At 32.9% G+C, this 13,215-nt stretch overlaps 3 protein-coding genes across 3 annotated transcripts; 1 reads left to right on the top strand and 2 right to left on the bottom strand.

The window, feature by feature from the left end:
* Positions 1-8: 8 nt before the first annotated feature.
* Positions 9-3,481, bottom strand: LOC122500243 (V-type proton ATPase 116 kDa subunit a1). The gene is made up of 3 exons (XM_043609091.1): positions 3,397-3,481; positions 3,224-3,303; positions 9-2,755 (listed from the first exon to the last, which is right to left on the bottom strand). The coding sequence occupies exon 3, from the start codon at positions 2,712-2,714 to the stop codon at positions 204-206; it is 2,511 nt and encodes an 836-aa protein (XP_043465026.1). The 5' UTR covers positions 2,715-2,755; positions 3,224-3,303; positions 3,397-3,481; the 3' UTR covers positions 9-203.
* Positions 3,482-3,730: 249 nt separating this feature from the next.
* Positions 3,731-7,282, top strand: LOC122500242 (ankyrin repeat domain-containing protein 27-like). The gene is made up of 4 exons (XM_043609090.1): positions 3,731-4,355; positions 4,461-4,608; positions 4,679-6,296; positions 6,370-7,282. Exons 1-4 carry the CDS (start codon positions 4,001-4,003, stop codon positions 7,030-7,032), a joined length of 2,784 nt encoding a protein of 927 aa, XP_043465025.1. The 5' UTR covers positions 3,731-4,000; the 3' UTR covers positions 7,033-7,282.
* A 70-nt stretch (positions 7,283-7,352) lies between these two features.
* LOC122500222 (serine/threonine-protein kinase/endoribonuclease IRE1) lies at positions 7,353-13,074 on the bottom strand. The gene is made up of 13 exons (XM_043609032.1): positions 12,450-13,074; positions 12,194-12,311; positions 12,071-12,113; positions 11,578-11,957; positions 11,279-11,498; positions 10,913-11,190; positions 10,497-10,822; positions 10,176-10,330; positions 9,802-10,088; positions 9,410-9,706; positions 9,164-9,336; positions 8,897-9,088; positions 7,353-8,779 (listed from the first exon to the last, which is right to left on the bottom strand). Exons 1-13 carry the CDS (start codon positions 12,546-12,548, stop codon positions 8,405-8,407), a joined length of 2,943 nt encoding a protein of 980 aa, XP_043464967.1. The 5' UTR covers positions 12,549-13,074; the 3' UTR covers positions 7,353-8,404.
* Positions 13,075-13,215: the final 141 nt, after the last annotated feature.

Below are 13,215 nucleotides of genomic sequence, written 5' to 3'. Positions count from 1 at the left end.
AATGCCAATTCTTGTGTGTATATATATCAGAATGGTTTTTATTTTCAATTTTGGGGAACATTTATATTTATATATATAGTATAATAATAACATAAATTAAACTTAAAATGCTTTTAATCTGTTCATTTGGGCGATTAAATCAAAATTACATCCTATTTATATAAGTATTTATACAATTAATTTTTTAAACGAAATAAAAGTTTTTATTCTTCCCCTGTTGCTTGAGCAGAGTCAAGAATTAGTTCAAATGAAAAAGGTTGAAAGCTGTAACCCATACCAGCATAAAACTTGCTCTGGAATTCCACCCAGTGGAGCCTGAGTGTGTGAAGGAAGGCGGACAAGCCCTCCATTAAAACCAAAATACCAACCGTTAAAACTGCCCAAAAGGCAAAAATGGCCCAGAGGAAAAATCCGCCGAGCCAACCTTCCTTAACTAATCCATTTTTCATTACCATATTCCATAATACTTCGGAAAGTTGTGCATGAGCCAGGGACAAGGCCCACAATCGAAGGTACGAAGCAGTGTGAGAGACACTTCCGAGAACGTACTCAATAGTATGAATACCTTGATGAATAAAGACCTCGCTCATATCCTCCTCCTCATTCTTTTGAACATTTTGCATCTGTACCTGTTGATTTCCACTAGCACCTTCAACATCTCCATTTTCCGTTCCATGATTATTGAGTTGATAGTGCTGCTTCTTCCTCTCCTGAATCATCATGAATGGTTTTGCGAACAGCATCCAGGGAATGCAAAGAAGAGCGATGACTACCAAGAATTTTTGCAGCCCCTGCTGACCAGCGTACATATTCTCGTCGCATGGCTCACGACGCACACTTTTATTGAACAGAACCATGTTTATGAAAGTGATTAGAACCGAGGGAGCACAATATGGTCCGTGCTGCTCGTCGCCGTACGGATAGTACTTGATCCACTTGATAAACATCAGAAGAACCATGTAGAAGAACAAAAACAACAGGAAAATAATTTGCGGTATAAACTCGCAAATGATGTTCAATCTCTTTTTAAAGTACATATGATTCCAGAAACCGACCATAATTCCAAAGAACATGTGAATGACCCCGAAGATAATGGAAATTTTCATTTTGTAAGAATTTAGAAAAATGATCTTGTTCTCAGCCAACTGCCAAATGGGGTCCATTCCAAACGGATACGGATATTTGGAATAGTCTGTTGAATTTGGATTCAACTGTAAGTGCGGATTGTCTTGGAGAACTTTCAAATCATAATTCACGCTCCAATAGGATCCAAATATATTCAGGGACTTGGAGAAAACATCGTTGTATATCAACCCCGTGTACATGGAAAACAGCCCCATCAGAAAGATGATGTAACGTCCGCCAAAGAAAATGTTCCAAATTTCGTTATCTGATTTCTTTGCCGCAAGAGGCTTCTCCTTCAAGACCATCCAGGCCCCAAATAGAAACATGATGAGACCATGTCCAGTGTCGCCGAACATAATGGCGAATAAAAATGGAAAAGTGATTATAGTATAAGGTGCAGGATTCATTTCTCTATAAGACGCAACACCGTAGGCGTCTATTAACGCTTGGAATCCACTGGTAAATTTATTTGTGCGATTGTACGTCGGTGGATCTTCGAAGGTGTCCATTCGGTTCAGAATGGGTGGAACGGAACTGCCGCTGCGCTCGGTTCCTCGACGCAAAGCCAGTTGAATGCTCTCGATATCCAAAAGTGGCACCCAACATTCTGCAATTAGACACTTTTGAGTAACGTCTAAATTAAAAAGGTTCAACGTATGATAAATTGCTTTGATCTTCCGGACTTTGATGAACCAATTCTTGAGGTTTTTGGCAGCAGCGACGAGAACTCGATGGCGATGGTCTTGAGTCTGACCCAGGACAGTGTTTAAGTCTTCGATTCTTGTCATGACGCCCATTGCCATTTCTCGTCGATCTGTCGGAGCTTCAGGACAGGGGTACAATGTTGCTCGGAATCCTTCGCAGATTTTTTTAACGCGAGTTTTCAACTGATCACCTTGGAAGAAAATGATGAAAACCGATTTGTAGACTTTGTCTCCAGTTGTTGGATCTTCAAGGGGAGTTTCGATTTCCGCCTGACGGAGAAATACGTTTCCTCGACACGCTCGCCACAACATCCTCTCGAAGGCTGGAATTCGCTCTCTGAGAATGACTCCGGCGACGAAACCCAGCTGAACAGGACCGAGCGTCGACTGTCGAGCGATATTGTCGTCACTGATTAAGGCTCGTGTCATCGATTCAGTGGAATTTAAACCAGCGTGCTCTTGCTCGTCGAAGAAGACTTGTGTTTTGCGAAGAATATGCTTCAGTTCGGTTAGTTCGAGGAAATTTCGTTTAAGAGCCTCGGCATTCTGATTCACTTCTCGCAGTTCATTCTCTAGTTTCTCGAAAGTCGCTTCTAAATCAATCATTTCACGTGGTTGGGGTGCTTCAGGATTGTCTCCTGTATCAAGCATTGGAATGCCGTCCTTTTTTATTTCCTTTTCTAAATAACGCAGTTTGCGTTCCATTTCATCACATCGGCGGACTTCGTTTACAAATTTACGTTGGAATGCATTTACATCTGGATTGAGATCTCGGAATTGTACAAGTCCCAGTTCTCCCAGTTCCGATACACAAGCGTATGCAGCTTCACTCTGTAGAAAGAGTTGACACAATGCCATTTCCTCACTTCTGAATAGAGATCCCATCTTGGTAGTTGATTAAAACTTCTCTGGAGTTAATACCGGGGCTGAAAGAAAATCATTTTTCATTCTCACAAAAATGGTCTAAAGTCTCATTTAATTTTCATGAATCATTAACAGTAAATTTTTCTAGCCTATAATTAAAATCCAATTTGATAAGAAAATTCTAATTCTGTTAAAAATATATTTTTAAAATCAATATCGAGTTTGATAACAATAAATTTGAAAATGTGACGTTTATCAAATGTTATGCTATCATTCAAAATAAGTAAAATAAAAACTGACCATGAAATCTTGACCTTGTAGGTTTTTCTGACAAGTGTCTTTTTAAAAATCATATGGTCTGAAATTTGGCATGACAGAAGAATCGAGTTCAAATATAATTTTAATTTATAAAGTAAAATTTTGTTGGTATAAAATTTCCGAGTGGACGAAAAAGTCCGAATTATTAAAACTTATTGTTTTTTTAGTAAGAAATATTATATTGTAAACGAAAATCAAAAAATAAAACTTACATCAAGGAAAATAGACCGAAGCAATGTTCATCAGTTTGTTTTTCTCCTTCCTCGGAAGAAAAACACCCACTTCCTTTATTCTGCAATGATACAATTACTTAGTTTCATGGAAAAATGACTGATATTAATAATAAAAGAAAAGGAACCAAATATTTAAACAATACTATACACACCTATCAGATGATCAATACCTAACCATTGTCACGAGACATCGAGACCGTATCCCGTATTGACGTCAAAAAGAGAAATCTTTGAACAATCTGCTTGCTCTGTCGGTTAGAACTGCAACTATCGCGGGTTAATTTGAATATTATTTAAACCAAATTTTTAAATGCATCTTGTATTTTTTCTAATTAGTAAAATACTTATTTACCTTGTGGATAAAATATTTTGAAGAATTTTTAATTAATGTGTATTTAGTATAAACTTATTTAATGTATTCAGTAATTTTACGTTAGGGTGCTTTCACACCTTATCACCCTTTGATGTTAAACGTCAGTTGGTAAAATAATTCTATGCATTTATTATTAAAAATATTTTTCCCATTTTTTCTTACAAATACGCACAATTTAAGAATGTAAAAATAAAAGTTTACAATTTCTTTTATTCTTTAAAATCTTAGCTATTTTTATCATTATTAGCTCAAATGATTAAGATTCAAATCAACATTATACAAAAATATTGTATAAATTAAGGTTATGTGCATATAACTATTATTAATAATGTTATAATAATAGTTTGTTGATAAAGAAAAATAATGCATTTTAGTGATAATAAATGTACATTTTTAATTATTTATTCTCCATGTGTCGCGATGTGAAAATTATTTTTTCGTGCCTCTTTGGTGCGACAAATTATTATTCTGCGACACATTTAGTGATTAATTCGACGAATTATAACAACAACGATAATAATTCATGGGCTGAAAAAATAATGGAGGCAAATTATGATGAAAATTTGTCTGAAAATCCCTTCTTTCAAGAACTTCAAACTGAGCACAGGTCAACTTTTGAGAAAGCAATAAATGAAGGTTGGATTATCTGCGTTCCTCGATGCGGTAGTTTTACTAGAGGATCTCTTCTGGAAGATGATTTTTTGAGTCATATTTTAATACCTAATGAAGAAAAACCAGGTAAAGAATATAAATTCTATTTATTACATTCATTACGAGATCATTGCGATATTGTTGATATTTTCAGTATTGAACTTGAAAAATAATTATTGTTATTGTATCCAGGAACATCTTTTCATACGCTCACTGGAAGAGAGGTGAAACTGTGCAATCGAGTCTTGACAATTGAATATGATATTTCAAAACCATGTTCATTGCATATGCTTTTCGAGGAAACTTTCTACACCGAAAATCTTCATAAATATGTTATATGGTAATTAGTTTGATAGTCGTTACGAATGAAAAAAATAATCTGTTTACAATTTCTGTATTTTATATTCAAGGTGCATAGATCATCCACTGGAGCAAGGTGCTGGTACATCTAGAGATCATGTACCAGTTGTGACGAATCTACGAGAATCGAAGGATCTACTTTGGACGGAAGTTTTGAATAAAACTGTACTGCAAGATTTAGATGCTGAAATTGAGGAATTTAGTCGCAGTCAAGATGATCTTGATCATAAACCTCTGCATTTGCAAAGGGATTTAGTTGCTTCTCTCTATGCGAAGAGTTTAAGAGTTCTGTTAAAGGACACAAGACTACGTGAAAGAACCACGGGCAGTCGTTATTTTCTTCAAACAATTAAAATTGCGGCTGAAACATACATTCTTCACAGTCTTCGAAATATTCTTCCCCAATCAATTTCGACCAGTACTGCTTTCGAGGATGCGAATTTGAATAAAATAATTAAGAACCTTCATGAACTGCAACTTAAAGATCTTGGGGTGCGATCGGATCTTTGTGACGGTGTTTCAAGAGGGAAATTGGAATTATCTCGTCTTGACATTTTTAACACAGTTTTAGGAAAGATTGGCTGTCTGAGAAGGGCGATTAAGTTCATCTCTCAGGGTGAAACGTCTGTTTCTTCCGACGATTTGCTACCTGTTTTAATATTTTTGGTTATTAAATCAGGACTGCCGAATTGGATGGCACAAATAACTTTTATGAAACATTTTCGATTCTCTGCGAATTCTGTTTATGAAGCTGACGAAGCGGGATTTTTGATAACTTCTTTGGAAGCGGCGGTTGAGCACGTCAAGTCGGGAGTTTTGACTGGTTCTTCTCAGCCGGAAGCAGACAATGTGGATAGAGATGAAGTGGACTTTGAAGTTAATGAGGATAAGAGAGAACAAGTGACGTTAAGTTATTTGTTGAATCGAATAAAGAAAGGTGATTTGGTGGAAATAAAGCGTATATTGTCTAAGACGAAAGAGAAATCAATTAATAATGAGAGTAAACTTTGTCATCCACTCTGTACATGTGACACTTGTGAGAGAATTGTGGCAAGAACGTCGCATTTAAATTGGCCGACTTTGAATTCAAGGGACGATAGAGGATTAACTGCGCTGCACATTGCGAGTCTTTACGGTCAAGTTGCTGTTGTTGATTTTCTCATTCGACTTGGGGCTAATGTCAATGATGCTGACGCTGACGGAGCAACGCCCTTGCACTGTGCTTCATCAAGAGGCTATCAAAACACGTTGCTCTTGCTGCTACACGCTGAGGCTGATTTAAATGCCACTGATACGAGGGGAAACACACCACTGCATCTCGCCACTGATTATGGTCACGAGGGCTGCGTCAAAGCTCTGCTTTATTTTGCTGAACAAATAAGACTCGTGATTGACGTTAACGCCGCCAATTTTACGGGCGATACCCCTCTACATTACGCTTCAAAATGGGGTTATGGCGAAATTGTCGAAATTCTCCTAGATCACGGAGCTAACCCCAAAGCAATAAATAGAAGAGGTTTGACTCCACTCGCAGTTTCTCACAGCACTTACGTAACTAGAATGTTGCAAAAAACTGGAAGTAACGATTCAAGTTTCCTTCCACGTCCAGTAAGAAAGGAATCGATAAAATCTGAAGTGAAGGAAACTGCAAAAGTAAAAAAACAAGTGGTAAGTGTAATAAATAACAATTTAATTTAAATTTCATTTCGTTTTGTAAATTTTACAAATAATTACTTTGCAGGACTTTGCCGAATTCACCGCTGATGATAGTCATAAGATCACCAAACTACTCTCAAGTGTGACAGAGGGAGATCTCTGTTTAGTCTCATACTATCTAGGTTTGGATGGACCACTTAAAAATTCCCTGGAACAGAAATCAAATTTTTGTCATCCTCTCTGCACTTGTGAGAAATGTGCTTCTGCAGAAGAGGTTTTTGACAAAGAAGACAGAAAGCCTCATTTGGGAATAAACACTTGCAACAGTCAGGGACAAACAGCACTGCACGTTGCTTGCGAAAATGGACACGTTGAAATTGTCCAATTATTATTAGACGCAGGGGCTAATGTAAATGTCACAAATAAAAGCAAAGGACAAACACCTTTGCACTTAGCTTCTTTGAATAATCACACAAAAGTTGTGAAATTGCTTTTAAATTGTGGAAATTGTAATATTAACGCAAAAGATGATTCTGGAGACACACCATTACATCTTATGATAAGAAATGAAAATTCAAAAGTTGCAGAATTATTACTAAGGCATGGAGCAAATGCACAAAGTAAAAATTGTCATGCAATTACACCTTTAGAAGAAGCTGAGAACAAATTGTCCAAAGATGATAATCTTTTTAATTCTTCTACTCCTCCGAACATCATTAAAATCTTAAAAGAAAATTACCTGCAATAATATTTGCAATTATTTACTAAAAAGTTAATTTCTTTGTTTCAAAAAATTATCAATCAATTGAAACTTGGATAAGTGCCAAAGCTAAAGTGACTAAATAGTATCTCCTAAAAAATTATATGTATATAAATAAAAAAACATTTCCCAAATTATAATTACATTTTGTAATTTGGTTACTATAATTATACATATGTAAATTTTAAAGAATTTTCTAATTCTATGGAAATAAGGGTCTCAATATTTTGTAGTTTTATTAAAAAAAAATTAATATATAATAAAAGAAATAATAAATTATTCAAAAAATATAATAAAAAGTCTTGATATTGATTTCAATAGTAATATATGTTATTTATTTTTATACAAAATTAATATTTGTATAGAAAGTAATGTAAAATCTATTTTCACTTAACAATAATTGTAAAGCTAACACCTACTACTACTAAGAATCCATTTTTTTTATTTACACTCTCACACAAATAATACAATTTTTTACAGTAATTATCACACATCAAAGACAAAAAAAAAATTATTGAATAAACGATTTTATTTTCTGATGTATCATTAATCGCATTTGTTTCTAATTTATTAAAACGTTTCATTCCGTACATTATTTAAAATATTTTAAACACTTCAAAGTAAAACTATTTATCCATTAATACCATTAAAAATTGTGCAATAAAAACATATAAAACTTGTTATAATTCAAAATTTTTCTTAAGCTATTAAAATAATTGATTTTTAAAAAAGGGAGAAAGAGGAATTTTTTAATTTTCCCCGTAAAGAAAACTTGAATCAACACTCACGATACAAATTTACACATTCAATTAAAATTCACTAGTATATTCTGCAATTAAAACTTACTTCTAATATATCACAAACAGTTTTTCTTCTAATGCTAGAAAATATATATTATCTTTCATCTTTTTTTTTTGACATTTTTATCTGATTTTTACACAACACACATAATAAATACATAAATCACTTTGAAGATTGTATTCAATTGGAATGTACAATACAACCTACGTATAATTTATAAATTATAAATTTATATTATAATAAATTCACAATATGCAAAAATATTTATATTGCATAAATCTTTTAACTTATCAATAAAAAATGATTTTTTTGTATAATACATTTTATATACAATTATGAATTTTTCTAATTAGAAATGTTGAATATCACCATTAAATCGTATTTGGCTTTTAGAATACCATATTTTTTTGAGGAATTCCAAAAGTTTTCCAAAATTCGGAAAGAAATATAATTTTTTCAAATAGAAAACTTCTATAACAAGTCTGATTTATAATTTCGATTATTAATTCTAATTAATAATCTTAGAAAGTAACATATTGTATAAAATATATGTATGAATTTAACTTGATGGTGGTAGTGCCCATTTTATTGGTTCTTCAACTTTTCTTCTCCTGTCATCGTACTTTTTTCTTTGACCTCTAAATCTCATTCTATTTGGACTCCAGTCAATAGAATTCTGTGATCTCCATTGTGTCGTGGGCAATGATTCAACTGTTTGAATTGTTTTATAATATTGATCATCTAATTGAAATGGAAACTCATAATTTTCATGATAATATGTTTTGAGATTTGGCTCCAATCGAAACTTTTGCATAGCACACCACACATGAGGTAATAAACATGGAAATCTAGAAAGCCAGTATTCGGTGAATTTTTCTGGTATTTCACCCAAACTTGATTGTGCTTCGGGCGTTAATTCTCTGTAATGATGTTTCTAAAAGAAGAAAATATTTAAATTTTCACGATATTTTAAAAAATAGTTATTTAATTAATAATCTACAAATTTTGAAACAAAAAAAATATACTTCTCTGATTTTCTTAATGCAAATACCTTATTTCTAAGTGCTCTGAGTAAGTCTCTAACACTTTCGCCTCGATAGCTTCTGTATTTACGCAAATCAGTAGCAACTTCAACATCAATGTGAGATCTCCAGTCAGATCTTACTACTTTATTATTATTTGTTTCTAATGATCTTAAAGCGGGACTATTAAGTTCATCCTTCTCAACTCTGTCACTGATATCCTGTTGAAAAAATTCAATTTTGAAAATGCGTATAGAAAGGGCAATAAAAAATTTGAAAAATGAAAAGAAAATTACTTGAAAGAAATTAAGAATTTGGGCCGAGTTCCAGAAAAAGGGAAAATTTTGAACTGCAGTCGCTGGTGGCCGATCTGTAGGATTACTATTTATCATTGATTGAATTAAAATAAGAGCAATTTCTTTGTCATTTTCCGAAATTTCTTGAAGTCCTGTCAAGTCACTCTCACCACCTGCGAATTAAAGTAATTATGAAAAAATATTTTTGGGACAAATTAACTGAATTTTAATAAATTAAAAACCAACAGAGTATATTTGCTTGTCTTCTCAACTGATCTCCGAATGGATGCTTCCCTCCTGATAAAACATAATAAAACACGCAACCCAGCGAAAAAACGTCAACTGCACAAGTTGTTCTTTCTCCATTTAACATCTCAGGTGCGATCCATCCATCAGTTCCAGTTACACCTGATCTTCTAGAAAAGGACATTCGGCCCAATTGTAATTTTTTACAAAGACCAAAATCAGAAATCATTGCTCTGACTTCTCCTCTAGGCCCTGGTACTGATAGCAGTACGTTGTGTGGTTTTATATCTCTGTGAACTGCAAGCAAAAAAGACGCTTCTTAATTATTTTAATCTGTTTGAATGAAATTATCATTAAAAAAATGAATTTATTTAACGATTAAAATTACTTGCCGATGTCTAAGAAATGTAAATGTGAAAGTCCAGAAGTGGCTTGTCTTAAAATATTCTTTATTGATATTTTTCCTCGGTTGTACCTTCCAGCAACATAATCTTGCAATGTCGCTTCTGCTAATTCCAAAGCTATGTACCGAAACATTCGATCGTGTTCTGTACAAAAATATCGAACAACATTTGCATGTGCGTCGGATTCTCTTAGCAGTGCAACTTCCCGATCGGCAAAAGTGAAGCAGTCTGGAAGAAGGCGTTTCACTGCCACTGGTCGATTATCAAATTCTCCCCTGTTTAAAAAATTATTGAAAATTAATTAAAATATGAAGAATAAATTAAAAGACAATAGAGGGAAAAACGGCAAATCAAATACATACTTGTAGACAAAAGTTCCTTCACATCCTTTACCTAAAACTTCACTAGTATCGAAAGTAATTTTTCCCACTCTAACCAAACCTTCTCCAATTTCCTCAGGAATGTAGACATCTGCATTCTTGCCATTGCTACCAGTGCGACTGCTCTCTCGGGAACCCTGATCAAATTGCTAATTTTAGGCGTAGGAAATTTCTTATTCATTCATCAAATTATTTTTGATTAACAAAGCTAATCATTATTAAATGCTAATCAAAATTAGCTTTGTTAATCGAAAATAACATCTGATTTTTACAAAGATAATTCGGAATTAAAGATATAATTACTTGTGATAACTGCTGAAATTCTTTGAATTGAGCATTCAAGTACCAAAACATTGTGATTATACAACCGACCAGAATTATCAATGTCAACTTTAATCCTTTACTCTCTTGTTGATTCAGCCATTTTTTTCCTGCATTATAACTCGCAGCAATGGATCGACGCCAATTTCTATGCTCATTTGTTGTGTTTATAAATTCCTTATTGTTGTCTTCGATTGTCTTGGTGAAATTTTGTAAAGGTAAACTCGCTGGAATAACAGCTTGAGAAGGTCCTGCAATTTGAAGAGGCGAATTCTGCGGCTTATACTCGGCAGGCACATTGTAATGACCTTGAAGAAAACAGATTATTCAATAACGATTTCCTTATTTAATTATAAATTTTATAGTATTTCGAAAATGTTTGGATCTTTCAAACTTACCTAACATAATAATATTCTTTTCAGGATTAATGCTTTGAAAATCATTATCAGATGTCTCGATTTTTGTCGTAGACACGTGATCTCCAGGGAGAGGAATTTCGTTATTGTTATTATTATTATTATTATTATTATTATTATTATTCGAAATATAAGACGTAATGAGAGGTCCCTCTAAAAGTAAATGAGCCGTTTTGCTAGATATTGTCACTGTTGATGAATCAGCAAATGATGGAAGAGCATATAAACCATGAGTATGTTCTCCAATATAAAGAGTTTGTCTGCAAGAAAGTTTGAGTTTATTAACTATCAATTGAGAGTGAAAATTACTCTTGGGTTTTGTATTTTCTTTTTGACTATTGTACGTACGACAATTGAACTTGATTGAGATTCGCAGTAGCTCGATCGAGTAATCTATCCAAAGCTTCTTCTGCTACACTGGTAAATGGAATTGCAGTTAAACCGTCTTTACTCACAGTGTAAACTGCAATAACAGGACTTCCTAAATCCAATTCCCATAAAACTTTCAACAATCTTCTATTTAAAGTTACAACTCTGCCTGTTGAACTTGTGGTGAAGTGCAAAAGATCTGTAAATCATGAATAAAATCAAATAATTGAACTTGGAATATATCAAATTTAAATAATATTAAATTAAAAATTGAATACCATAATTTTCGATAGAATCTGATTCCATTTTTGCAGCTGAATAATCGTAGAAAGTGACATTCCATTTTCTATTTTTGTGCTTACTGTCAATCATAATAATATTGTACTCTGTCCGTCCAACATAGATAACATCCTGAGTTTCCAAGGGACAAGTGTTTTTGACTTTGTTGAAGCCTAAAACTTGTTCCCTTTCGCCTGTTTGTGGATCAACACTAAACCAGGTGTCAATTTTTCTTCCAGTATATAAAATTCCATCACTGCTTCTGCACGGGCTACTGGCCACAAGTTGCGGTATTGTAAATGGCAACTTTTTTAATACTTCAGAATCTGCACCAAAAAGATACAATGTGCCGTCCTTTGGATCAGGTAGAAACATTGGCCTGAAAATATTTTCATGACAATTTTTTACTTATTCAATAAACAAAAGAATTCGATTCTTTCAATTTACAAACTTTTAAATTAATAACAAAAAATGTAAGTTTAATGTACTTACATAGAAGTTTCGGAAATACTGTGTGGTACTTTTACTGCAGGTTCTATAATACGTAAATAAATTAAAATAATTGATACTCTAGAAATGATTAGATTTAAAAAATAGAATATTGAATGAAATTACCGTCATCCTGACGCCATCGAATTTCACCAGATCTTTGCCCTACTCCAATAAAAGATCCACTAAGAGTGGAGAATATTAGAAGAGGGTCATGTTCAGAGGTCAACTCTGTACTCTGACTCTAAAAAACAAAATAAAATTTATTCAATTATTCCAAGGTTACATACTAATAATTATTTACCTACAACAATATGATAAAAACAAATAATAAATTTATACATTCTAACAAAGTAAGAAAGAAACTGAAACAATATACTACCTCTGTAACTTGTTGGTTTGCTAAAGTGCCCAGAATAAAGAAAAGCGTAAAAACAGATGGATATATTTTTGGAAACATTTCAAAAATTAGAATTCTCATTTTTGTGAGATTTTTAATAAAGTTAGGTTATATGTTCTCCTCTAAGCTTTACAACATTCCAAACCACAATATTTTTATCCATATAATTTTGCATTGGTTAAAATCTTGCACTAACGTTTTTCGAGAACAATTAAACTGTCAATAACAATGTAGAATTCAACTGGTAACAATAGTTGCGTCATTTTTTATAGTTCTTGGACCCACACTTCAATATTTATTCTATGTGAAACATTTCGAACACTCAAATATATTGTACTTTAAATTTTTTAGTTATTAGAAAATTAATTTCATTGTGGACCTAATTTTAAATAAAGATTCATTTTTTAGTGAACAAATTTTTTTTTTATATGAAGTCTATAACATAACCTATACATAGGATCAGTATAGTATAGTGTTGGCGTTGATAAAACAAGGAGATATTAAGGTGAATTTTCTATTCTATTTTCTATTATCTATTATTTTTTTTGTAAATAAAATATATTAATGGAAAAAATATTGTATATCAGGTTGCTTTGTTGTTGAAACTTTGTTCACAATCGATCTTCTAAATCGATTCATTAAAAATGCGCTGTTACGCTGTTAGGTTGTGTTCACAATGGACTAAAATCGACTAGCTTTTTAGAGGCTATTGTAGAACTTCCTTTATAACATAAAGATAGGTGCGATC

This window comes from Leptopilina heterotoma, unplaced genomic scaffold, assembly GCF_015476425.1.
Source record: "Leptopilina heterotoma isolate Lh14 unplaced genomic scaffold, ASM1547642v1 Lhet_182, whole genome shotgun sequence".
NCBI classification, from domain to species: Eukaryota; Metazoa; Arthropoda; class Insecta; order Hymenoptera; family Figitidae; genus Leptopilina; species Leptopilina heterotoma.
This window is presented reverse-complemented; position numbering and strand designations above follow the sequence as displayed.

Bases quoted from the DNA above. Each gene is read 5' to 3' on its own strand.
- LOC122500243 (XM_043609091.1), bottom strand. From the start codon at position 2,714: ATGGGATCTCTATTCAGAAGTGAGGAAATGGCATTGTGTCAACTCTTT.
- LOC122500242 (XM_043609090.1), top strand. From the start codon at position 4,001: ATGTACATTTTTAATTATTTATTCTCCATGTGTCGCGATGTGAAAATT. The intron at 4,356-4,460 runs GTAAAGAATATA...TATTGTATCCAG, and splicing joins ACCTAATGAAGAAAAACCAG to GAACATCTTTTCATACGCTC. The intron at 4,609-4,678 runs GTAATTAGTTTG...TTTATATTCAAG, and splicing joins CTTCATAAATATGTTATATG to GTGCATAGATCATCCACTGG.
- LOC122500222 (XM_043609032.1), bottom strand. From the start codon at position 12,548: ATGAGAATTCTAATTTTTGAAATGTTTCCAAAAATATATCCATCTGTT. The intron at 12,312-12,449 runs GTAGTATATTGT...TTTGTTTTTTAG, and splicing joins CAAACCAACAAGTTACAGAG to AGTCAGAGTACAGAGTTGAC. The intron at 11,958-12,070 runs GTAAGTACATTA...AAATATTTTCAG, and splicing joins AGTATTTCCGAAACTTCTAT to GCCAATGTTTCTACCTGATC.